Here is a 23,784-nt window from a genome sequence, read left to right as displayed (position 1 = left end):
AAAATATAAAACTTATAAACTTTTTAATTTTATTTATAATTATAAAAGTATAATTATTAATTTAACTAAATAGTACTTTTATTCCCTAATTTACTATTTATATTTAATAACTTATTTTTATTTATAAAATAGATTATTTATTTTTATATTTTATAATATTTACTTATATAACCTAATATTAATAATTATAATAATACTTTTAAGTATAATTATTTTAATTTTTATAATTTAATTATTTATATATTATTAATTTAATTTAATATTTAAATTAATTTTAATATTTATTTTAATTTTAATTTTAAATTAATTTTAACCTTTAAATTATTTAATTAAATAAAGTTAAATATAAAATATTAAATATAATTAATTATAAATATTATTAAATTAATATATAATTTAATATTAATAGTAAAATAAATAATAATAATAAATATTTTAATAATAATTAAATATTTTATAATTATTTTTATATTAAAAATTAATATTTTCCTATTTTATAAACTTAATATAATAAAAAATCTATAAAATTAATAAAATTAATACTAATAAATATATTATAGTAAGTTTATTAATTATATAAAGCTATTTAATATATTTATTTATTAATAACTTTTTTAAAGATTTCTTTAATAAGGAATTTTTATAAAAACTACTTTTATAACTTTTAACTACCCTTTAAAAACTTTTCTAAATAATAAATAATATAAATACTAAAATATTAAATTTTTAAAACTATAACTTTATTATTATTAATATATTATTATTATTAATAATATTTTAATAATTATAATATATTAATAAATTATATTTATACCTTTTACTTTTAATAATTTTAACTAAAAATAAAGAAAATAAATTATTTATAATATAAAAAATAATAAAGTTACTATTATTTTTATAAAATTTATAAAATAACTTATACTCTAATAGTATATCTTTAAATATATTAAATAAATTAGTAGGAAGCTATAAATAAAAACTAATTAATTTTAGTATTATTATAAATACTATTAAGGTATAAAAGTTATTAAATTTTAGTAAGAGTGGATTTAAAACTAAGTATAGGATTTAATTTTTTTAAACTTATTTTTATTTTTTATTTACTTTTAAGTAATAATATATTAGATATTTATAAAAATATTAAGTATAATTATATTATAATTAATAGAAAATAATTATTATAAAATTACTTAAAATTAAATTTTATAAATAAATATTTCTATTATATTTATATAAAATTAAAATAAATATTTATAAAATTTTTAACTATATAATTATACCCTTATAATTTTTAAATATATATATTAATTATAAAACTATAATAGTTACTTTTTTATTTATAAAGTTTTATTATTAATAACCTTTATATAAATATATTCCTTAAAATAAATACTATAAAACCTAAAGGCTTTAATATTTTTATTTTAAAACTATATATTAATATTAATTTATATTATATTTATATTTTAATAGAATTAAAAAGTAAACTCATTTTATAAAGGTTAAAATTTTACCTTTATAAAAGTTATTATTTTACCTTACTTTATAATTTAACTATTTATTTAATATAAACTATATTTAAATAAAGTATAGAATTTAATTTTATATTTACTTTTAATATATTAGTATTTTTATACTTTTATAAATATTTATTTTACTTTTATTATTATTTAAAATAAATAAAATAATTTAATTATAATTTCTAATAATATATTTATAAAATACCTTTACTTTATAAACTTATAATATTATATTTACTTTATAATATTAAAGAATATAAAAATAATAAATAATACTTTTATAAAACTTTAAATTATTAAAAGATTAAAAGAATAAAATAATTTATTTCCTTTTATTTTTATTTTATTATTTAATAGTTAATATTAAATAGTACTTAAAAAAATAAATAGTTATTAATATTTAAAACCTTAATAAAATAACTTTTATAAATATTTATTTTACTTTTATTATTATTTAAAATAAATAAAATAATTTAATTATAATTTCTAATAATATATTTATAAAATACCTTTACTTTATAAACTTATAATATTATATTTACTTTATATAAAATAATATTAATATTATTTTACTATTTTTATAGCTATTTAAAATTAACTTAAAAATATTTATTTATATAAGTAATTTTTAGTTTATTTAACTATTAATATAAATATTTTTAATTTTAACTTAAAAATAAATATAAACTTTTAATTTCTTAATAAAAATATAAATATATTTATTAATAATAGTTTTATAAATATTTTTAAAAAAATAGCTTAAAGTTTATTTATAAAATAATTAATAAAACTTAATTTTAAAAAATATTATATTTACTTTATAATATTAAAGAATATAAAAATAATAAATAATACTTTTATAAAACTTTAAATTATTAAAAGATTAAAAGAATAAAATAATTTATTTCCTTTTATTTTTATTTTATTATTTAATAGTTAATATTAAATAGTACTTAAAAAAATAAATAGTTATTAATATTTAAAACCTTAATAAAATAACTTTTATAAATATTTATTTTATAAAAATTAAAATAATATTTTTATTAAAATTATAAATATAAAATATATTATAATATTTAATATTATAGCTTTTTTATTAATAGTAATTATATTTAAAATTAAAATAAATATTTATTATAATAATTACTTAAAGGTAGTTTACTTTTAAATATATAATTATAGAATATTATAGTAATTTAACCTATATTTAATAATAAATAAATTATCTTCTTAATAATATAAAAGAAAATATATTTAAATAATATTATTATTTTAATTAATAATATACTTAAAATTATTTATATAATATTAATTAAGTTTATAAAAGTTAAAAATAAAATATTACTATAAATTTAAAAGTCTTTTTTATTATATTTATAAATATTATATTTAATAAATATATAGATTTTTAGTTTATTAACTATTAAAGAGTAATTATATATTATTATAGTTTTAAGTTTTTAAAATCTTTAAAGAACTTTAAATACTTTATTAATTTTATTAAATATATATATTATAATATTTTACTTTTAATATAAAATTAAATTATTAAAAGTTTAAAAATAAATTTCTTTTATTTAAATTTTATTAAAAACTATAAAAAAGATAGCTTAATAATAATAAATAAATTAAATTCTTTTATACTACTTAATAAATTAAAGAAAACTTTCTTTAAAATAGTTAAATTAAACCTTTTAAAGTTTATATTTATTATATATTTTAATATAAAATAATAGCTATTTATTAATTTTAATATATTTATATTAAAAATTAAAATTTAAATTTATTATATTAAAAATAATAATATTTTAAAATTAATAAAAGATAATTATATTATTATATACTTTTATAAAACTTTAATTAAAATAATTATATACTTTAATTAAACTTTTAAATATAAAGTATTAATATTAAATAATTAAAATAGAAATCCTTAATTATATTTAAATTTTAAAAATATAAATATTAAATTAAACTTTTAAATATTATTTAATACTATATATAAACTATTTTATAATCCTTAACCTTTTAAATAATTAAATATTATAAATTTAATAACTATTTTTATTAATAATAAAAACTAATTTATACTTTAAAATATATAAATAGTTTTAAAATAAACTTTTATATAAACTTAAATAAAAATATTATTTTAAATATATTATTATACTTACTATTTTTAAATAAAATTATTTTTAATATTTTAAATAAATTAAAAGTTTTATTTAATAATAAAAAATATTAAACTTTTATTATTAATATAACTATATAGTTATTCCTATTTAATTAAAATTTATAAAATAAATAAATATATATTAAAGTATTTTTAAAATTTTAAAAGTACTTATAAAATAAATATTATAAAGATTTATAATAATTTAAAATTTTAATATAATTAATTAAAATAATACTTTAAATAAAAATAAAGCTATTTTACCTTTTAAAGTTTATTTTAATTTTATTTAAAACTTTTATAAAAAATAAAATACTATATTTTTATATTCCCTACTTTTATATTATTAATATTTTAAAATTTATATATTTAAAAACTATTATAATTATACTTAATTTAATAAATTTTTTATTTATATTATATTAAATAATTATAATTAAAATTATAAAATTTACTTAATATTATTTATAATATTTTATTTTTAATATTTATTATTATAAAGTATATAATAATTTATAACCTATACTTAACTTATTTTATTTATATTATTAAATTATAATAAATTTTATTTTTAAATTATTTATTATAAAATTAAATAAATTTAATATAATTTTATTAATTATTTATAAATTTTTAAAAATTATTATTTATTTTAAAAATAATATAAAAATAATAAAATAAATAACTAAACTTTTATAATATTTACTTTATAATAATTAAAATTATTTAAAAGTTATTTTAATAAATTAAAATCTAAAATTTTATTAAAAGTTTAATTTATAATATAAAACTTTTAAAATAAAATTTCTATATATAATAATATATTATTTATAAATAAATAAATAATTTAAATAAATAATATAAATAATTAAATTAATATTATAATACTTTATTTATAGTTTAAATAATTTTAATAAATAATTAAAACCCTATTATAAATATAATTTAAATTTTATAATAATAAATTTTAAACTATTAACTACTCTTTAAATAAAGTTATTAAAGGCTTTATATTAAATAATATATTTAATATTATTATAAATTAAATTTTATATTAACTTTTAAACTTTTAAAACTATATTTAAATATATAATATTTTAATATTAATAAATATAACTATTAAATAATACTATAATTAATAATATTTTATATAATTTTAATATTAGAAATAAAATATTTTTATTTATATAAAGGTTATAATATTTTATAAAATATTAAATAAAAATATAGTTTTAATATATAAACCTTTTAAAATTATTAAATAAATTAACTATTTAATATACTAATTAAACTTTTATAAATATAAAAGCTTTAATATAATATAATTTTAATTAATTATTTAAAACTATATTTTATAAACCTATTTAAATAAAATATTTTTAATATTAATTTAATTTATATAAAAACTATAAAAATAAATATTTAATAAATAAAGTCTATTAATAAGTAAAATAAAATATTTTATTAAATATATTAATTTTAAACTTAAGTTTTAAGAATAAAAACCTTAATATAATTAGGTAATAAAGTTTAAAAACTATTTAATATATTTTATATAACTATATAAAAATTAATAACCTTTATAATAATAATTACCTAAACTTTAAAAATAAAATAAAAAAGTAGACCCTTATTTATTATTTTTATAATTCTTTATACTATTTAAGATTTTAAAATTTCTTTTTTAAATAATTTTTTTCTTTTAAATACTATTAATAGAAAAATAGTATTAAAATTATTTAATATAAGGTTAATTAAAGTATTAAAAATATTAAAAAAGAAAATCTTTTATTATTAAATAATAACTTTATAATATTAAAAATACTAATATTAAAAAATAAAAGCTAACTAAAAATTATTTAACTATTTAAAAATAAGCCTTTTAATAAATATAAATAGTTTTATTAATTTAATAATTATTTTAAAAATATTAAAACTATTATTTAATAAAATAATTAAATTAATTTTATAACTATTATAAAAACCTTTATAAAATTATTAATAATATTATTAAAAATAAAAAATTATTAAAAATAACTTAATTTAATTATAAACACCTTTATTTTTATTTAATTTATATAAAAAATTTAAATAACTATTTTTAAAGTTAATTATTTATTATTAAAAAATAAATTAATTAATATTTATATATTTATAATAAACTTATTAATATAATTTTTAAAAAAATATATTTTCTTATATTTTATAATTTTAAAATAAATAACCCTACTTTAAAAGTAAAAGCTTTATTTATTTTAATTTATAACTTTTAATATATTATTTTATAATATAATTATTTAAGATTTAAATATAAATTTAAATAATTTAAAAATTTAAAAAAGTATAAAATTAAATTTAAAAAAATAAAATTAAAAAAATAAAGTTTCTTTTAAAAATTTATAAAGTAAAAATACTTATTAATATTAATTTTAATTTTAATAATAAAGCCCTAAAACCTTAAAAATAATATTATTTAATAATAAAAATAATTTAATTATAAAAGCTTTTTAAAGTAGTTATTTATATTTTATATTTTAACTTTTATTAATTCTTTTTATTATTTAATTAAAATATATTTTATTAAATATAAATAATAAAATAAAATAACTTATATTAATTATAAATTTTATTAATAAAAAAGCTTTATTATTAATATAAACTATATTAATATTTTATTAAAAAAATATATAAAAGAAATATAAAATTTATAAAAAATAAATAAAAACTTTTAAATAAAATTAAATAATTAATATATAAAGTTAAAAAGTAAAAAAATATTTTAACTTTTAACCTATTTCTTTATAATATTAAATTTAAACTTTTATTATAAAATAAACTTTTAATAAATAAAAAAATATTAAAAATTTTAAGAAAATTATTATATTAAAAAGTTATTTTAACTATAAAGTAATAAAATTAATTAAAACTTTTAATAATATAATATATTTTATAAATTATATTTTAATATTTATAATATAAATATAAATTAAAATTTAAAATTTATATAAATTTATTATAAAATTTTAATAATAAATTAAAATTATTATATAAAATAAAAATAAAAGTAAAACTATTAATTATAATAAAGTAAATATTATTAATAATAATTAAATAAAAAATTAAAAATTAAATTAAATAATTCTAATTTTAAAAATATTTATTATAAAATATTTTAAACTTTAAATAGTAAATATTTATAATATAAAATATTTAAATATTTTATATTACTATATTTATAATTTTAAAGTTTTAATATTTAATTAATAGAATTTTATTATATTTATAACCTTAAAGCTTTTAATATTTATAACTTTAAGGTTTTAATATTTATAACCTTAAAGCTTTTAATATTTATAACTTTAAGGTTTTAATATTTATACTTTAAAATTTTTAATATTTATAATTTTAAAACTTTTAATATTTATAACCTTAAAGTTTTTAATATTTTAATTAATAAAATTTTAATAATATTATATTTCTATTATAAATATTTTTAATTTTTAATATATAAATATTTTATTTTATATTATAATTAATAAAGAAAAATAAAAATAAAATTTAAATAAATATTTTTAATTAATAAGGGTATTAATACTTTTTAAAGGGGGGTAGGTTATTAGAAAGAAACGATACTAAAATAATATATAGACCTTTATAAAGTATTTTTAAAGAATCCTTAACTTTTAGCTTATTAGATAGGAACTTAAACAGAATAAGAAACCAATACACCCCCTTCACTTACTTCACACCCCCTGACACCAGACCTACCGCATCATTGCCTGCCGCCAAAATTTCAATCCGAAAGATCAACCAACATTTTGGCTTGTGAAGCAGCACACCAGCACACCAGCACACCAGCCCACCCCAAGCTTGCCTGTTCCTGCACGCCGCCACAGGCCGAGCAGATTGTTGTCCGCTCTCGCGCTCACTTGCATCATGGCCTCGACGCAGCACGTCAACCTCTCGCCCGCCGAGCTGGCCTACCTCCACGCCTCGCTCTCGCTGACCCCGCCCCTGCGACCAGACGGGCGCTCCGCAACCCAGTTCCGCCCCCTCAGCGCCGAGACGGGCATCCTCCCCGGCACCAATGGCAGCGCCCGCATCTGTTTCGCAGACGGCACCGAGGCCATCGTCGGCGTCAAGGCCGAGATTGGCAAGACAGAAACCCGCTACGGCGCCGGCAACACGCTGCAGGAGACGGACCTGATCCACGCCGGCGGTGACGACGATGACGAGACAGACGGCAACGGCGGTGGGGCAAGGGCCGGTGTCGAGGGCCAGAGCAGCTGGATTGAGATTTCCGTGGAGATACCTGGCGCCAGGGACGACGACGCGAGCACAATCTACTTGGCTGAGATGCTGAGCGAGGCACTGCTGGCGGATGGACAGTTCGCAAGGAGGCTGTATCTTAACAGACGCTTCCACTGGAAGCTCTACCTTGATGTCAGTCGCCCGACTACTTGTGCAGGACCCTATCCCGCGACACAGACAATCTTGCTAACAAAAAATGCGCGCCGCAGATCCTCCTGATATCGCCGCCCCTGTCTTATCCTCTGCCCCTCCTCTCCCTAACAACCCACCTCGCGCTGCTGGCGACACGACTACCGCGCCTGATCTCAGAAGGCGACGAGGACCCACTCTTCGACGATGACTGGGATGCGTCCAAGTACCTGTACCCCCACGACAAGGGAGCGCCTGGTGCACGGCCACCGGTGACTCTTCTCGTCATGGCGGTAGGCGACAATATCATCTTCGACCCAGCAAAGGAGGAGCTCGCCGTCGCCGACAGCGCGCTGGCGATCTCGGTAGCAGATGCAGCCACCCCCAGCGGCGCGGACGAGATGGACGTTGACGGTCCCAGCAAGCGCAGTCTGCGGCTGTTGTCGATACGCACAATAGACCCCCCTTCACGACTGACGCCGCCCGGCGTCCCCAGGGCAAACGATGCTGCCACGGAAGGCACAGACCGCACGGCGAAGCAGCGGCCCGAGCAGCAGGTCCAGGAGACGGAGCCGGTGGACGGGGTATGGAAGGCGCCGAGGGGAGGGGCGAAATGGGCAGTCCTGAGTGCCATGGTCGCAAAGTCATTAGAGCAGGGTGGCGCTGCGACCGAGGTTCTCGATGGCCTCAAGGCCGTGGAGTTGGGATGAGCTGCCTTGTCGGAGGGGAGAGACCAGGATTTTAGACTAGTCTGATCTACAGGGCACATGTTGGTCCATTCTCCACCAGACGAGATGGACGCCCGCGGCTAGAGTCCCGCCGTGCGACTGGACTCTGAGACGGCTCAGGAGGTGATCCGAGCATGGGCTGTTCCGCGCCGGCCGGCGGGCACAGGTAGCGCCCAGACATGGGCATTTAGACGAACCATGAATGCAGTACACCTGTCCATACACAATCCCTTAGAAGATCCCAAGCCACTTGTCCCTCTTCCCCGGCTCGGCCTGTGGCGCCTGCGGGTCGTCCCTGGCCGTCCAGTTCCCGAAGCCGCCCTCCTTGTCCAGCCCGTGGGCCTTGCGGTACTCGGCGCGCTTGACGACGTCGTCGACGTTCTTCTTGCGCTTCTCGGCGACGATGGCCGAGTTGTGGAGCTGAGTGAGCCGCCAGACATCGTACAGGGTGTACAGCGACACGATGGGGTGCTCCCAGTAGTCGGAGCTCTCGGGGAGCATGTCGGCGAAGGGGGTGTTGCTCTTGAAGTTCTCGGTGGCTACGAAGATGGCCAGGCTGGCCAAGGTGCCCTGGGAGCCGGGAGTCTTGTCAGTGACCACAGCCCACAGCCCACAGCCTATAGTCCATAGTCCACAAGGCGGTGGATACTCACCAGAGTGATTGACAGATGGAGGCCCTGGCTGTTCCAGAACCAGTGCGCCCAGGTACCCTGGGGGGCCATCAGGCCGGGGTATTCTCTCCTCCTCTGCGAGGCAACCTCGTCGGTGGACAGAGAGCCCCCATAGTGTTGTTGCTGGGGGCGGTCCTTCCTAGGCAGGCGAGCGCCGTGGGAGGGCGGGTTGAACCTGGTGGGCTGTTCCAGGACGATGGGCTTGCCCGGCGCCTGCTTTGCGCCCTTGGTGGACGCGGACGCGGACGCGCATCGGACCAAGCGCAGGTCAGGGTCTGGAAATTGGCGGCGGTTGTGGATGCCGAGGTTTGCCCGCCGCCAGATGCGCCCGGACTGGGGCAGCAGGAACCTGGGTATGGCGGATGATGAGGCCGCCATTTCAGAAGCCGGATGATGGGGGGGGGGGGGCGACAGGTTAAGCCGTGTGACGGTGGGAGAGGTCGGGACGGGGCAAAGAACAAGGCTGGCTGACGTAGCCGTTGTCCTCAATTCTCTCTCAATCAAGCCTGCGGCGGTGGGATGCCTCGCGACTGTTCTGCCGGGAGAAAAAAAAAACAGACCCGGTCGAGAGTGAATCATGGGCTGCAGCCAGCTCTGCCGTATGAATGAATCGCAGCCAAGTGCTGTGCTGCTGTGCCGAGGCGCATCAAACAGTCGATGCATTGATCAAGCTCTCACCCTATCAACCTATGACCCGCTGCTCCGGATTTTCCCTTCCGCCAAATTCTCGCGGGCTGGAAAACTCGACTGGACCTGACCATCCGGTGGCGCATGATTCGCTGCCTTGGCCCCTGGCCGACCCACACCCGGGCCCACCGTGTGGCCCTGCTACGTAGAGTCGTGGCTGTTGCTAGCCTCCCGGGTACTAGCTCACAGTGACGGGCCTCTCGTAAGGATCGCTGAGCTCATGACATTTTTAAGACCAAGAATTTGGCCAGCACCTTGTTTCGCGCTCCCTGCTGAATTTTCCTCCTTCTCCCCCGTCACTTCTCAAAGCCACCCTCTTCCAGATCCTACACAGCAGAACCACCCAGGAGTCTTTCACTAGATCTCTTCCAACCTACCACTTCCACCACCACTCGACTTTTATCAGTCTTTCACACCTCACACACTCGACAAGATGCCTTTCAAGGACGGTACGTTTGCACTCCTGATCGCTCACCCTGCCTTCCGCCATTGAGCCTCGAGATCACCTCCCCCGGCCGCTCCTTCCCCCCTATCCCGGGGCCAGAGCACCGGAACATGGAACATGATACGAGGACCGACTCCCATTGCTGGCGATTGCGACCGTGGTCATCCCCGGACAGCGCCACGCCTGAGGCATTTTCCCGGGTCGCATTCCCTGCGCAGCTGCGACCGCGCCTCGCACGAGGCCGCGGGTTGCCCCTGGGAGATGGTCTGGGTCTCGTGCGCAGACTCCGAGGCCACAGGCACGCGTTGGCCAAGGGATGGCGGCTCGGGACATCTCGTCGTCGGGCTGTCATACTCGACAACCAGTCTCAGAAAGCTCGTACTGACAGTCACACAGGTGATGCTAAGAAGGGTGCTGGTCTGTTCAAGACCCGTTGTGCCCAGTGCCACACCGTCGAGGCTGGCGGCGGCAACAAGATCGGACCCGCTCTGCACGGCCTGTTCGGCCGCCACACCGGCTCCGTCGAGGGTTACTCCTACACGGATGCCAACAAGCAGAAGGGTATCGAGTGGAAGGAGGACACTCTGGTATGTTGACCTTGACCCGCTCACGCGAGGCCTCCTAGGGCTCTTGTTCTCGAAATGAGCGCACGACTGACGTGACTGCCCTGCAGTTCGAGTACCTCGAGAACCCCAAGAAGTACATCCCCGGCACCAAGATGGCCTTCGGTGGTCTGAAGAAGGAGAAGGACAGGAACGACCTGATCACGTACGTCAGACGGCGATCGCTTGCCCCTCCCCCTCCCCCAATGAGATCATGCTAACTGGAGATGGGCAGTTACCTGAAGCAATCCACGAAATAGACGGCGAGAATCGGGGCGGTGTTAAGATATGACAGCTTGTTTTTGCATTACGGCATTAGACAGACGAAAAGACAGGCGGGAGAAACCTGTATTACTATAGACCTTAGAGGCCTTGCACCCTGGTTGCGCGGCGTCTGTGTGTCTTTCGACTTTCTATAATGACTCTCCTCTTCAAATTTAGACGATGAAATCCAAGAGAACAAGTTATGAAATCTGCACTTGACATAAAGTGCCTCCTGCGACCACCTAGTGTTTAGGGTATTGCTCCTCGGCTCCAAATTACGGCTATTGTATCTATAGGTCTACCACCCGTGGGTGGGAAAGGGCAGGCAATGTAAAGGGACGTTGTTGTGCCCATCACATGTCGCCATGTAGCATCATGCGGTATCCTGATTTCCACTTGACATCGTCGTTTACAACACCTTGTCGAACTGCCTAGGGTCATACCTCCCGTCGTTTTTGACGCTGGGCTTGACCTCGTTGAGCGCCTTCTCCCAGTCATCCGGTGTGATCTCCGAGTCCGCTCCCGTGTCCTCGCTGATGTCGCCGCCGCCGTGGTAGTACGTCCTCTCCAGGCTGGCCTGGGCAGCCGCCTGCATCAGGTTGCCCAGGTCGGCGCCCGAGAAGCCCTTGCAGCGCCCGTCCAGGGCGATGGCGGCCAGGCGCCCGTCGGCGGCCTGCCTGTCCTCCTTGGTCGAGACGATGGTGTTCCAGTAGATGGTGCGCAGGATGTCCACCCTCTCGTCGGCGGTCGGCAGGCCCACGAAGACGCTGGTGCCGAGACGTCCGGGCCGCCGGATGGCCGGGTCGATGCAGTCCGGGCGGTTGGTCGCACCCACGACGTAGATGCCGCTGCGGTCGCCGACCCCGTCCAGCTCCGTCAGCAGCGCGTTGACGACGCGCGAGCTCGCGTCGGAGAGCGAGTCGTCGCGCTTCGGGACCAGGGCGTCCATCTCGTCGAAGAACAGGATGCACGGGGCGCTGCTCTTGGCCCTCGCGAACAGCTGCCGCACCGCCCGCTCCGACTCGCCCACGTACTTGTTGAGCAGCTCCGGGCCCTTGATCGAGATGAAGTTGGCCTTGGACTCGTTCGCCACCGCCTTGGCCACCAGGGTCTTGCCGCAACCGGGCGGACCCCACAGGAGGATCCCCGCCCCGGACTTGATCCCCACGCGGGCAAAGCGCTCCGGGTACTTGATGGGCCCGATGATGGTCATCTCGAGCCTCTTGCGCACCTCGCCCAGCGCCCCGACGTGCTGCCAGGTCGTGTCGGGGATGGCGCTGAAGCCCTCTCGCTTGGCAGCCGGCTGCACGGTCGACACCGCCGCCTTGAAGTCTGCCTGTGTGATGCCCAGCGGCCCGCTGTACACCATGTTTGAGGCCTTCATTATGCGTATCTCCGACTTGGCCGATGGGCGTCCTTGCTCAGACTGGGCCTTGTAGGACTTTAGGAACTCGGTCGTTTCGCTGTCCGTCGTAGGGACCTGCTCGACAAACAGTTCAGTCTGCAGGTCCGTCCGCGCCTGGATGCTCTTGAACACCGCGGCGGACACAACATGCTTCAGATCCGCACCGACATAGCCGGGCGTCAGCCGGGCGAGCGCTGCAAAGTCCACGTCGCCGCCCAGCGCCAGGTCTCGCGTCATCGTCCGCAGGATCTGCTCTCTCGCCGGCTCGTTGGGCATCCCGATGTCGACCTCGACGCCGAATCGCCGACGCACTACGGGGTCGATGCTCTCGGGCCGGTTGGTGGCGGCAAGGACGACCACGTTGCCGGTCCTGTCACCGCCGTCGTCCGACCTGCCGGGGCGCCCAATCTTGTCCATGCCATTGCAGATCTCGGCCACGATCCTGCCCTCCATCGCCTTCTGGGCGTTGTCTCTCTTGCCAGCGATCGAGTCAAGCTCGTCAAAAAAGACAAGACACGGTGCGAGCCGCATCGCCTCGTCGAAGATGTCGCGGATGTTCTTCTCGCTCTCGCCGCTGGTACCGCCGACAAGACTGGGCGCGGACACGGGGATGAAGGCGACCTCGAGGTCAGCAGCCAGCGCATGCGCCAGCGTCGTCTTGCCACAGCCCGACGGGCCGTGGAGCAGCACGCCGTCGCTGGGCCGATACCCCAGCTCCGCGAGGTCGTCCCCGCGGAGGAGCGGGATCCACACGGGGCCCTTGAGCCTGTTGATGACGCTCTCGACGCCCGCCAGGTCGTCGAGGCTGATGTCCTGCGGCGGCGAGCGGTCGACCTCCTTGGGGTCCTTCCGCCTCCGCTTCGGCCTGGCCTCGCCGTTTGCCTGGCGGTCGACGGTGGGCGTGTCCACGTCCATGACGTCCGCTCCACCCGGCGTGCGCCTCCCCGCGGATGACGCAGCCGAGCCCCCCGCCGCCTTGGGCTCCTGGTTCTTGAAGTTCCAGTGCTTGGTGAGCTGCCTGTTCAGCAGGCCTGCATCCTTCTCCTCCCTCGACCGTTTGGCGCGGCTCTCCTGGGCCTGGATCTCCCGCTCGAGCTCTTCGTCCGAGTCCTTGTCGGCCTTGGATTCCTCACGCCGCACATCGATGACCCTCTCAATCGAATCCTCCAGGATACGTTTCTTTTGCCTCTTTAGGCTTGAGTTGGACCGCTGGATAAACTCGTAAACGCTGCTGATGGTCAATTTGGAGCTGTTGGAATCGTCCTCGTACTTCCGTACGATTTGGTAGACATCACGGTCTAGGCCCTGCCGTAAGCTTATCGGCATGTTGGGGTTGTTTCTTGTCACCAGTGCATTCTTGCGTGGCGGATGTTCAGAATTGGGACTGAGGTTCAAATGTTGAGTGAGAGTTTATAGTGGGGCCCGAAAATTTTAGACCGACATGGCAACTGCAAGTCGGAGTAATAAGCCAGCCGCCCAAGCAAGTCACGACGGCATTAGTGAGTTACCACTTGGATGAAAATCGCTTACAGCTCAGTCACAAAATTTCTGAGACCAAAGCGAGAGCAAGAGGCCGTTCAATTTCAGTTTCGGAAAGGAACGTGGCCTTTGCACTGAAGGAATGGACGGCACCTCAGTGGGTGCTTGAAGACTCATATTTACTGTGCTGTTGCAAACCCTTCTATGTCAGTCTAGACGTCTATCCTGGAGACATCCCTCGCCGGGGGGTATTCGCCGTTGACCATGTCGACCATTGAAGAGACCAGAGGATCATAGGCCCCAAAATAAAATACACAAAAAAACGCCTCGCTCCCTCAATCCAAAACATTGTTCCTGCCTGAGCTGTCCTTCGTGAATTGTAATATAACTTGCACAACTTGCACGGTGCCTTTACCACCCCTGTTCCGCCTGAACACTGGGCTCGTCAATATTCCGAGGCCTCGTCCCAATTTTGTCTTCTTCCTCGCCCACCAAACAACTGCGCGGCTTCCATGCAGTACCCGCCACCTCCACTGGCCATCTTCGTCTCGCTGCCATAGCATATCACCACCGCATCCACGATGGAGCTCAGGATGCCCTCCATGGCACCGAGTATGCCCCAGCCGATGAAGCTTGCCACCAGCCCAACGACGTAGGCATACGCACTGCCCTTGAGTCCCGGACTACCGTCGGGCCCAGAGACAGGAAGCTGCCTCGCGGTCATCACCCATCCCGCGAAGCCCAAAGCTGTAGCCATGATGAACTTGGTAGCCTGCAGCAGCAGCTTCGCCAGACGGTAAGGGAGCAGCGGCGCGCTACCTCTTTGCCTGAATGCGCGTGGGGTCAGGGTCGTCGTCGGAGCTTGTGGGCCGAGGAAGTCCATCTGGCTGAGACCACGGGCCGAGTCCACGAGAGGCTGGGAGTGGATGGCTGCATATGTGAGCGTCAGGGGATTCGTCATTGCGACGATCGAGGTCGGGATGAAGGTATAGAAGAAAGCGGTGATAATGCTTGCGACACGCCGGTGAAGGACGAGTAGGGGCATCCGGACCACCAGGGCCAAAAGTGTGGACAGCGATATGGTCCCGAAGATGGTGGTCATGGAATGGTTCAGTGCAGCAGCCACAATCTCACGAGAAGCAACGGCTGGTACTGCGTTACGATGGAAGTACCACTGTGAGACCGTCGCTGCAGTCGTCCCCCGCTGAACACCCGAGATCATGGACAGTGTCCATAGGTACATCAGTAGGAAATAGATGCCCAGCCACCAACTCGACGCTTGGAGGATAAACCTGGACACGGCACCTGAGTAGGAGCCACCGAGGAAAACCCTCGTGAACATGGCCAACCAGACCCACGTCCAGCACACAATCAAGGCGAGGGTGCCCATGCCCACGAGTACCAGAGCGCTGTTCGCGGCCAAAATCCGGCTGGAGAATTCGAGGATCGCGATGGCCGAGCCGAGCGCATGACGTCCTTTCCATACCATGTAGACCCATACAATCGCAAAGAGACCGGGCACAGTTGAAGCCCACCGCATGACAACATCCTGTACAGTCGAACCGTGCTTTTCGCCCTGGAAGCTGGATACGAATGGATATATAGAGAAAGACAGCATGACGGCCGGGACGGCAACCAAAATCAAGCCAACCAGGGGCCGAACGAAGTATCGCAAGGCGGCGAGCCACACGAACGAGACAATCATTGCCACCAAGGTGTCCACGGCCAGTAGGTGGAAAGACGATCGCAGAACGGTATATATCGTGTCGCCTAGGGGCTTCTTCCTGCTGGGCACGGAAGTATGGAGCCACAACAGAATGAAGGTGGCTAGCATCGAGGCGAGGGCGATGAGATAGACCCAGGCAAAGAAGGCGTCGTGCTTAAAGAGCTCGCCCTCTGGTGCTGGCGGTGCAAGGTCCGGTCGGTCATCGTAAGGAGAGGTGCCGAAATCAGACTCCATTGTGGAGTCTCGTCGTATTGGCACACGAGCCGCGGCACTGTAGCCCTTCAGCCTTTGGAAGGCAGGGGCGTCGTCAGTGGACTGCTCCATGGTCAGGTCAGCTGGTGGCTCGCTGTCGGCTATTGTCGACTCCAGACCGACATCCTCCATCCTTCCCTTGGCAGACGAGTTGCTACTGTTGTTGGAAACCACCCTCTCGAGATTGGCCTCGAGACCACTGCGGCTCTTGGCGGCGCGGGCGAAACTGCTTCTCGGCCCATTCCAGCTGCTCTTTATGCCCCTGTTCTGCCCACGTTCGAAAAATGCCCGGCTGTCTTGCTGCTCCTCGCTGTGCTCGAGTGATGCGGGGCCACCCTCATCCTCGGGCTCTGTGCTTTCTTCCAGCCGGCTTGCCTGGAAGACCCTACGCGACCTCTGAAGGGCATATAGATCCGCGGCCTCTCTGTCTCTCTCATCCTCGTCTTCTTCCTCCCTTAGCTCGTCCCTGGTACTGTGGAAAAGGGGTGCATCCTGAGGGGTCGCGAGCCGGGACGCGAAGCTAAGGTGCCCGAATCGCGAGGAAGCGGGCTGATAAGGGTTTGTGCCACGGCCCAGAAAAGACCGATGCCCATGCCCATGCCCATTCCTCGATGCCCTATGTTGCCATTCGCCTGGCTGACTACTTGGTGGTGTATCGTTGTCGGGCTGGCCTTGGAAGTTGGAAAGGCGGGACTGCGACTGAGCCAGGAACCTCGAAGCGTCTGGGTCGAGTCAGCCAGCGGGCACCAAGAATAAGACGCATGAGCACGGAACAAAGACCACAGAGCGTGCACACACGCACGCACGTACGCGTGAAGGACATGTGAAAACTAAAACTCACACTCTGAGAACATGGCTGAGGTTCCTCAGCTTTCCGGCTGCTGGGCGAGCCTCACTCGGATCAAAGAGGGGCGGTCAGTCGAGCGAAACGGGCGGTGCCTGGGAGGCGGTTGGCGGGATATGACGTGTGCGAGTACAGCTGCAATGGATAAGAACGGCCGAAACGCCTTTAGGGAGGAACTGGGCGGGAGGGGAGATGATATGCAGAAGAAGCGATGCGGAATGGCTTCGACAGGGCAGATGAGGAGATAAAAGGTCAAGGCATTGTAGTACCTGGCCGGGTGGGATAGACGCCTGGAGCCGAGGCGGGATCGCTCAGTGAGTGTGAGCGAGCACGTTCTCTTGAGGGTCTACACTAATGCCTAATGCAGGGATTCATGGCCGTCCCGCTTCTCTGCTTTGACGTGGTCGGCCGGGCAGGCAGTCACCGGGCTGCGAAGTCACAGGCAGTCACTCCTCACTGCCTCATCAGTCCCCCATCCCCCCACAGGCTGTCTGCAGATAAGCGGTAGATGGCGATAGCGTCCGCCCCTCAGCCCCTGTATCCCTCCTTGCCCTCCCGAGACTTCCACCCTGTCGTCTTGCTGCTTGCCTGTACCGGTACCTAGGTACCCCCGTTTTCCCTGCTGCAGTCATCAGCTGTCCGCTCCACTCCAGCGTGACATCGATCCCAGTGCCCATACGGAGTAGACTACATGGACTAAGTATCCCCGGGTGGATCAGCCGTCCAACGTCACTCGTGATGCTCAGATTCCGGCCATATGTTCCATTCTCCTGCGCCGTCCTTCCTCCTCAACCCGCCAAACTCGTGATACAACACTCTGTCCCACGCTGTGCTCTCGTGCGATCTATGCCCTTTTTTCCTGTCTAGTTCAATCTTGCCCAACCAGAACCACCCGTCTAGCCCTCTTTGCTTCCCCCAGGATCGCCACCTCGCCCTGTCAGAACGAACGGCCCGCTCGCTCGGAACCTTCGAGTGCTCCGGTCTCGAGACAACAAAACCCTCGACCCCCACCCTCTTGACCGTCGTCCCGTGCATACACCCACAGGTACCATACGCAGACGACGTCCACATGTCCTCACCACCCTGGGATTATATCGCCAAGCTGGTCTGCATAGGAGACAGCGGCTGCGGCAAGTCGTCACTGACCATCCGCCTCTGCGAGGGCCGCTTCGTGCAACACCACGATGTCACCATCGGCGTAGAATTCGGCTCCAGGATAGTACCGGTTGGCGCTCCCGCCAACAAGGCAATAGCCGCTTCACAAGCAGACGCCTCCCAGTCGTCACCATCCGGCCCGGACGCCTCCTCAAAACCAGACCTGCCAAATGGCCTTCCAGACCCGCCCCGCGCCGCCCCAAAGGACCAGCAGCTACCCCAGAAGCACATGAAACTCTCACTCTGGGACACCGCCGGGCAGGAGACGTACAAGTCCGTGACGCGGTCCTACTTCCGCGGCGCGAGCGGCGCCCTCCTCGTCTTCGACATCTCGCGCAAGTCGACCTTCGCACACGTCACCGACTGGCTCAACGACCTGCGCCAGATTGCCGAGCCCGACATTGTCGTCATTCTTGTCGGAAACAAGGCCGACCTCGCCGGCGAGAGGCGTGAGGTCAGCGCCGAGGAGGCCGCCGCCTGGGCCCGCCAGAACGGCGTGCTGCGCTACGTCGAGACGAGCGCCAAGACCGGCGAGTACGTCGAGGAGGCCTTCCTCGGCGTCGCCGAGAGGATATACCAGAACATCCAGGCCGGCAAGTACGACCTGAACGACAGGCGGTCCGGAGTCAAGGGGCAAGGCGCCGGGTGGGGTGGGGGTTCCGGCGTAAAGGTAGACGCGAGGAAGTCTTCGAATGGTGGCATGTGTTGCTGAAGGATGCAATCAAGGGCTTTGGGTCAAGGGAAAAGTGGGCGCATGAGCAGTTGGTTTTGCGGGCACATCTCACAGAACAAGGCAAAAAGTTCACGAGGCTTGTCAGGTCGATATCCCCCGGCTACAACCCATATCATGAAGGAAGTACTACGACTTCAGTGTATAGCACATAATGCATAATCAGCAGGCTGGGCTGACCGCGGCATCAGGCATAGACAAATTGAGCATCGCATAACATGGCAAGCAGCAACGAGATGTGGTATTAATTCTGGAGTGGGGGGATGCCCTCTCTTCCGTATTCTCTAACAATCGGGCACCCTTGCCAAATGACTAGACATGAAACCCCCTTCCCGGCATAGAGGCGTCTATAGCAACATGACCCAGCCATCCTGTCGACACACCTCGAGATAGTCTAAAATAAGTCGTAGCTTCAAGGTAGAGTGTCTACCGCTTCGGTATAGCCAAGACAGCCGCCCAACCAACTCTCCGGCTGAGGGGGTGGTTTAGTCCGTCACCCTCCAGCTGTCGAACCACTTCATGTACGAGTAGTTCTTGTTTGGTCCGGTCATGCCCCAGCAAATTGGCATGAAGTAGACGTAGAGACCGATGGTGACAGCATATAGGCCGCCATATACGACAGCCTGGAGGATCTGGTTACGGTTGCGCGTGAACCAGTCAACCAAAAAGCCCGTCGTCAGAATGGCGAAGTACAGGGCAGGGTAATAATGGTGGACATAAGTGACACGAGCCATGATGACGAACGGCAGGTAGTGCAGGAACCAACCCGCAAGTGGGTAGAGACCGGCGTAGTGGATCTGATCAATGTCGGGCTGAGACAGCTCCTTGATACCGCGCTGCCATCGCACGAGGTACCAGAGGACGACCACGCCAATGAGACCCATAGAAAGTGTCGAGCCCCAATAGACCAGGGGGTTACCCAGAAGGAAGTACTTGACAATATGGTCGTCCCAGCCACACATGCGCAGCCCAACATTCTAAGCCTCATATTAGCACATGAAGGTCTCGGGGAAAATGGAGGATACGCGAGGTGAGACAAAATGTACTTACGAGAATAGGCCACTGCCACCATTGGGAAGCCAGATCGTCCTGCTTGTCTGGATCCGGAACCAGGGCATTGTTGGAAGTCATCATCGCAACGTTCAGGTGAATGAAATCGTGGATGAAGGGCGACTTGTACTGGCCAGGTTCCGCAGGAGGCAACTTGTCGTTCCAGTGGGCCTCCACGTTCCAGTGAGTATATGTGTCTCTGGGGTTGTTCTCCTTGGTGCAAGTAACTTCTATCTGCCGGAAACCCCACTGTGGCAAGTTGACGTTACCAGCTCGTAAATAGCAGCCAAGGACCTCATGTTTCAATCGGAATGCGGTGGTAAGTGTCCGGACCCTGCTGCGATCCCTAGATGCAACATCTCGGACAACCTCGACCTTCCAGTGATCCTTGTCGTCACCGATCGTCAAGTTACCGTAACAGGACACCTCCTTGTCGGCCTTGGTAACAGGCGCATGAATATCGTGCGAGTGCAGGTTGCGGCCGGTCTGAGCGTGGATCAAACGGATGGTTTCGCCGTCTCCGATGAAGCGGGGATCCTCCTTCTCGTCGTAGTCCTGGTCACGACGGTTGGGGTAGAAGAACCAGTCGTTGTTGGCATCCTTGTGGTGGTAGCAGGTGATCTGCTGTTGGCCAGAGCCGTCTGGATAGGTTTGTACGTGGGAGTGCAAGAGTCCGCCACCGTAGCCCATGTTCTTGATCGTTGCTCGAGAGCCGTAGGCCACCTCGAGAGGGCTGTTCTGGCCAACTTCGGTGCCGCGTAGGTTGGCCTGGAAGAGGGAGCTCATCTGGGCGTCGCCTGGTCCACTGTCGGTGAGGACGGCAAAGTGTACGGCGAAGCTGAGCATGTAGATCAGGAAAGGCAGAATGATGAGGCCAACCACTCTAGCGGCGAAATGAGCCCCAAGCTCTGCGTATGGCATCCGTATGTTGCCGAACTTGTTCCAGAGGTCCTCAGCTGTGTACAGGCCAACCAGCGCAGTGACAAAGAGGCCGACCAGTTTAACACTAGTCACACAGCCGATACTGAACCCCGTCATGAACAGCCAAAAGAACCATTCGGGTTCAAAACTCTTGTCCTGCAATCGGTGGAATTTCGCCCAGCAGAGGGTCGTGGCGACCGTGCCGCATAGGAGCATCGAATCGAGGAGGATAAATCTGCTAATCGTAGTGTATGAGTTTTCGCAAAGGACCATGAGCGTAACAAGCCAGACTGCCGGTCGCTTGAAGTTGAGTTCCTTGGCGGTCCAGTAGGCCATCGGGACGCAAACGGCACCAAAGAAGGCGTTGAACTGGCGCATGAAGGTGTAGTTGACATCCTCTGGGTATGTCTCCCCAGACTTGAACTCGAAGGACCCGTTGTACCCAGCAAGGTATCCAGACAGGCCGACAAGGAGCTTACCCAGAGGCGGCTATACTCGAGGGTTAGAATATCGTCTAGTGGGTGGTTTTAGCGTGAGGAAATCGTCGGAAAACGTACGTGGACGTCAAAGTAGTATTCATGTTTGAGGTAGTGGGACCCGAACTTTCCAAAGCTGCCACAAAGTCTAGATTAGTGGATGCTGTCGAGGTGTAATGCTATTTCGAGGGGCTTCTCAACGTACTGGGCTTCGTCCCATGTCACGATGTTGGACAGTCCAATGTTATATAGTCGGGTGAAGAAGGCAAGGGCGGTAAAGATGAGGGGTGCGATGATAAACTCCCACTCGTCGAGGACCTGCAGAACAGATGGTTGCTAGAATTGACCGTGTCAGCGCGTGCTGTAGACCGTGTACGACACATGAGCTATGAGCTGACCTTCTTGGGCTTGTCCTTGTCGTTGGCCTGAGGCTGGCCTTGAAGGGTATCGGCTTGAGAAGAAGGGACGTTGCGCCTCCGCAAGGCATCGCCGACGTCTGCGCCAGAGGCGACGGCCCGTTCGGTCGCGGCCATGTTGGGAGCGGTCTGAAGTGAGCTGAGTCAAAGAAAACGCCCGTAGAAGAATGTGGTCCCAGGAAGGTTGAAGGGAAGTGGAGATAATAATTGTGGTGAAAGAGAGTGTCGAAAATAGGGGCAGGGGATCAGAATAGGATCCCAAAGTCCGGGGATCCTGCGGATGCGGATGCGGATGCAAAAGGCTGTGTCGCAAACATGAACTGCCCGGTGGAAAGGACAATTTGTCGACAGAGGATGCACAACCTCTTGTGGGTGTGGAAGAATTGTGCCGAAGACAGAGCTTGGCTGTAAGGAAAGGGAGGAGGGGGGAGGTGCTGGAAATAATCGTGGCCTTTACGCAGCTCGGTGCGACAAGACGGCGTCAGCTCTGGATCAGGGACGAGATTGTGTAGTGCTTGGGTACTGTGCAGCGTGGGCACCGCGGGCAGGCTCCCCGGGTACGTACCTGGGTCCACGCGTGTAGCTTGCTAACAAGGACCCTTGGCCGAGCTGCCCGCGGCGGCGGTACGGTCAGGTATGGAAGCACCGATGAGAGCTCCAACTGATCGCCAAGCCGAGTGGATCCGCACATCCTCCCTCGCTCCCTTGCAGTATGTAATGAGTGACAGTAAAGGATGGGCGGCGGCCTAGGCCTGAATTGCCCCACACTCCTGTGGTATGTTGCTGGCCAACACGGCTACGTGTACATTTGATCTGATTTATATCTGTCTACTCGTTTCCTCATCCCAAGTTAGCATTTCTGACTCAAGGTATCTGCAGACCAACGGACACGGACCGGTAGATCCCTAGGCTCTGTCTATATCAGTCAAGAGTCAAGACTGACACAGGGCTGGCAGCGGAAGACTGGCCAGATTTGGCAAACAGTAGGGGTTGTACAAAATCTCCCTATTGTCGGGGAGGCGTACCACAGTAGCACAAGAAACTTGTCATGTACTATGCCTTTTTATACGGCTGACTCCTGCCCAATGGTACAGCTCGCTCGTCGTGCATATCTCGGTACTTCTGGGGGTTGCAGTGAGCCCTCAACGGGGAGGCGGGGGTTTGGGAATACAAAGATTTCTCTCTGTGCACGCGCTGAGAGGACATCTTCCCCAAAGAAACCCTTCCAGAGGTTCCAAGGGAACAAGTGGGAGGTTGTGTACAATCTGTCCACCAAACAGCTCGGGAGCTCACCCCTCGAGCCACTATTGACCGAGCAGCGGTCCACAGTACCTAAGTGGTCTGCCCATGATCGGATGCCCCCTACCGGAGGTACCTAGGTACCTAGGTAGAGAGGAGGACACGGTAAAGTGTCTGTGCGCCTCACATGGTAGAATGGGCTATGGATGTAGTACTACAGTAGTCCGCTGGACTTGCTGCTCACACCAAGCAGGGACGTCCTCTCCAAACGTTTGTGCAGGAGTAGGCAAGATGGGGAGCCAAGGGAGCTGCATGCGGAACGGATGCTCTGACAATGGGCACGGAGTTCCCGGGAGAGGTATGAATGTCACTCTCGCAGCATGTGACGAACGGAGGGTCTGTCGGTTCCCACCTCCCACCTTCTTGGTGCTAGGCACACATACCCCAGCAATACCACCGCAGCGGCGCTGGGCCGAGACCACCTTTGACAGGCTGGACCACCTGGCTCTCGCCGATGCGTGCTGGGTTCCAGGAGCTGGGACCTGCGAGCCGGGATGGGCT

At 42.5% G+C, this 23,784-nt stretch overlaps 7 protein-coding genes across 7 annotated transcripts; 3 read left to right on the top strand and 4 right to left on the bottom strand.

The window, feature by feature from the left end:
- Nucleotides 1-7,629: 7,629 nt before the first annotated feature.
- On the top strand, nt 7,630-8,843 carry KVR01_010096 (exosome non-catalytic core subunit RRP42; the record flags this gene model as incomplete). Its single annotated transcript, XM_044789105.1, has 2 exons — nt 7,630-8,136; nt 8,214-8,843. 2 exons carry the CDS (start codon nt 7,630-7,632, stop codon nt 8,841-8,843), a joined length of 1,137 nt encoding a protein of 378 aa, XP_044641344.1.
- Nucleotides 8,844-9,092: 249 nt separating this feature from the next.
- KVR01_010046 (uncharacterized protein) lies at nt 9,093-9,910 on the bottom strand (the record flags this gene model as incomplete). Its single annotated transcript, XM_044787069.1, has 2 exons — nt 9,093-9,431; nt 9,791-9,910. The coding sequence occupies 2 exons, from the start codon at nt 9,908-9,910 to the stop codon at nt 9,093-9,095; spliced, it is 459 nt and encodes a 152-aa protein (XP_044641294.1).
- Nucleotides 9,911-10,652: 742 nt separating this feature from the next.
- KVR01_009796 (uncharacterized protein) lies at nt 10,653-11,526 on the top strand (the record flags this gene model as incomplete). Its single annotated transcript, XM_044787981.1, has 4 exons — nt 10,653-10,668; nt 11,061-11,251; nt 11,338-11,432; nt 11,502-11,526. The coding sequence occupies 4 exons, from the start codon at nt 10,653-10,655 to the stop codon at nt 11,524-11,526; spliced, it is 327 nt and encodes a 108-aa protein (XP_044641044.1).
- A 413-nt stretch (nt 11,527-11,939) lies between these two features.
- On the bottom strand, nt 11,940-14,261 carry KVR01_009920 (uncharacterized protein; the record flags this gene model as incomplete). Its single annotated transcript, XM_044785810.1, has 1 exon — nt 11,940-14,261. The coding sequence occupies one exon, from the start codon at nt 14,259-14,261 to the stop codon at nt 11,940-11,942; it is 2,322 nt and encodes a 773-aa protein (XP_044641168.1).
- A 288-nt stretch (nt 14,262-14,549) lies between these two features.
- Nucleotides 14,550-17,572, bottom strand: KVR01_009760 (uncharacterized protein). Its single transcript, XM_044785794.1, has 2 exons — nt 17,234-17,572; nt 14,550-17,114 (listed from the first exon to the last, which is right to left on the bottom strand). The coding sequence occupies exons 1-2, from the start codon at nt 17,244-17,246 to the stop codon at nt 14,860-14,862; spliced, it is 2,268 nt and encodes a 755-aa protein (XP_044641008.1). The 5' UTR covers nt 17,247-17,572; the 3' UTR covers nt 14,550-14,859.
- A 240-nt stretch (nt 17,573-17,812) lies between these two features.
- Nucleotides 17,813-22,646, bottom strand: KVR01_010081 (dolichyl-phosphate-mannose-protein mannosyltransferase PMT2). Its single transcript, XM_044781296.1, has 5 exons — nt 21,967-22,646; nt 21,774-21,904; nt 21,650-21,704; nt 20,172-21,581; nt 17,813-20,098 (listed from the first exon to the last, which is right to left on the bottom strand). Exons 1-5 carry the CDS (start codon nt 22,099-22,101, stop codon nt 19,607-19,609), a joined length of 2,223 nt encoding a protein of 740 aa, XP_044641329.1. The 5' UTR covers nt 22,102-22,646; the 3' UTR covers nt 17,813-19,606.
- On the top strand, nt 18,306-19,103 carry KVR01_009713 (uncharacterized protein; the record flags this gene model as incomplete). Its single annotated transcript, XM_044783678.1, has 1 exon — nt 18,306-19,103. The coding sequence occupies one exon, from the start codon at nt 18,306-18,308 to the stop codon at nt 19,101-19,103; it is 798 nt and encodes a 265-aa protein (XP_044640961.1).
- Nucleotides 22,647-23,784: the final 1,138 nt, after the last annotated feature.

Source organism: Diaporthe batatas, assembly GCF_019321695.1.
Source record: "Diaporthe batatas strain CRI 302-4 chromosome Unknown Contig00012, whole genome shotgun sequence".
In the NCBI taxonomy this organism is placed as follows: Eukaryota; Fungi; Ascomycota; class Sordariomycetes; order Diaporthales; family Diaporthaceae; genus Diaporthe; species Diaporthe batatas.
Note: the sequence above shows the minus strand (reverse complement) of the source record. Positions and strands in the feature narration are given on the sequence as shown.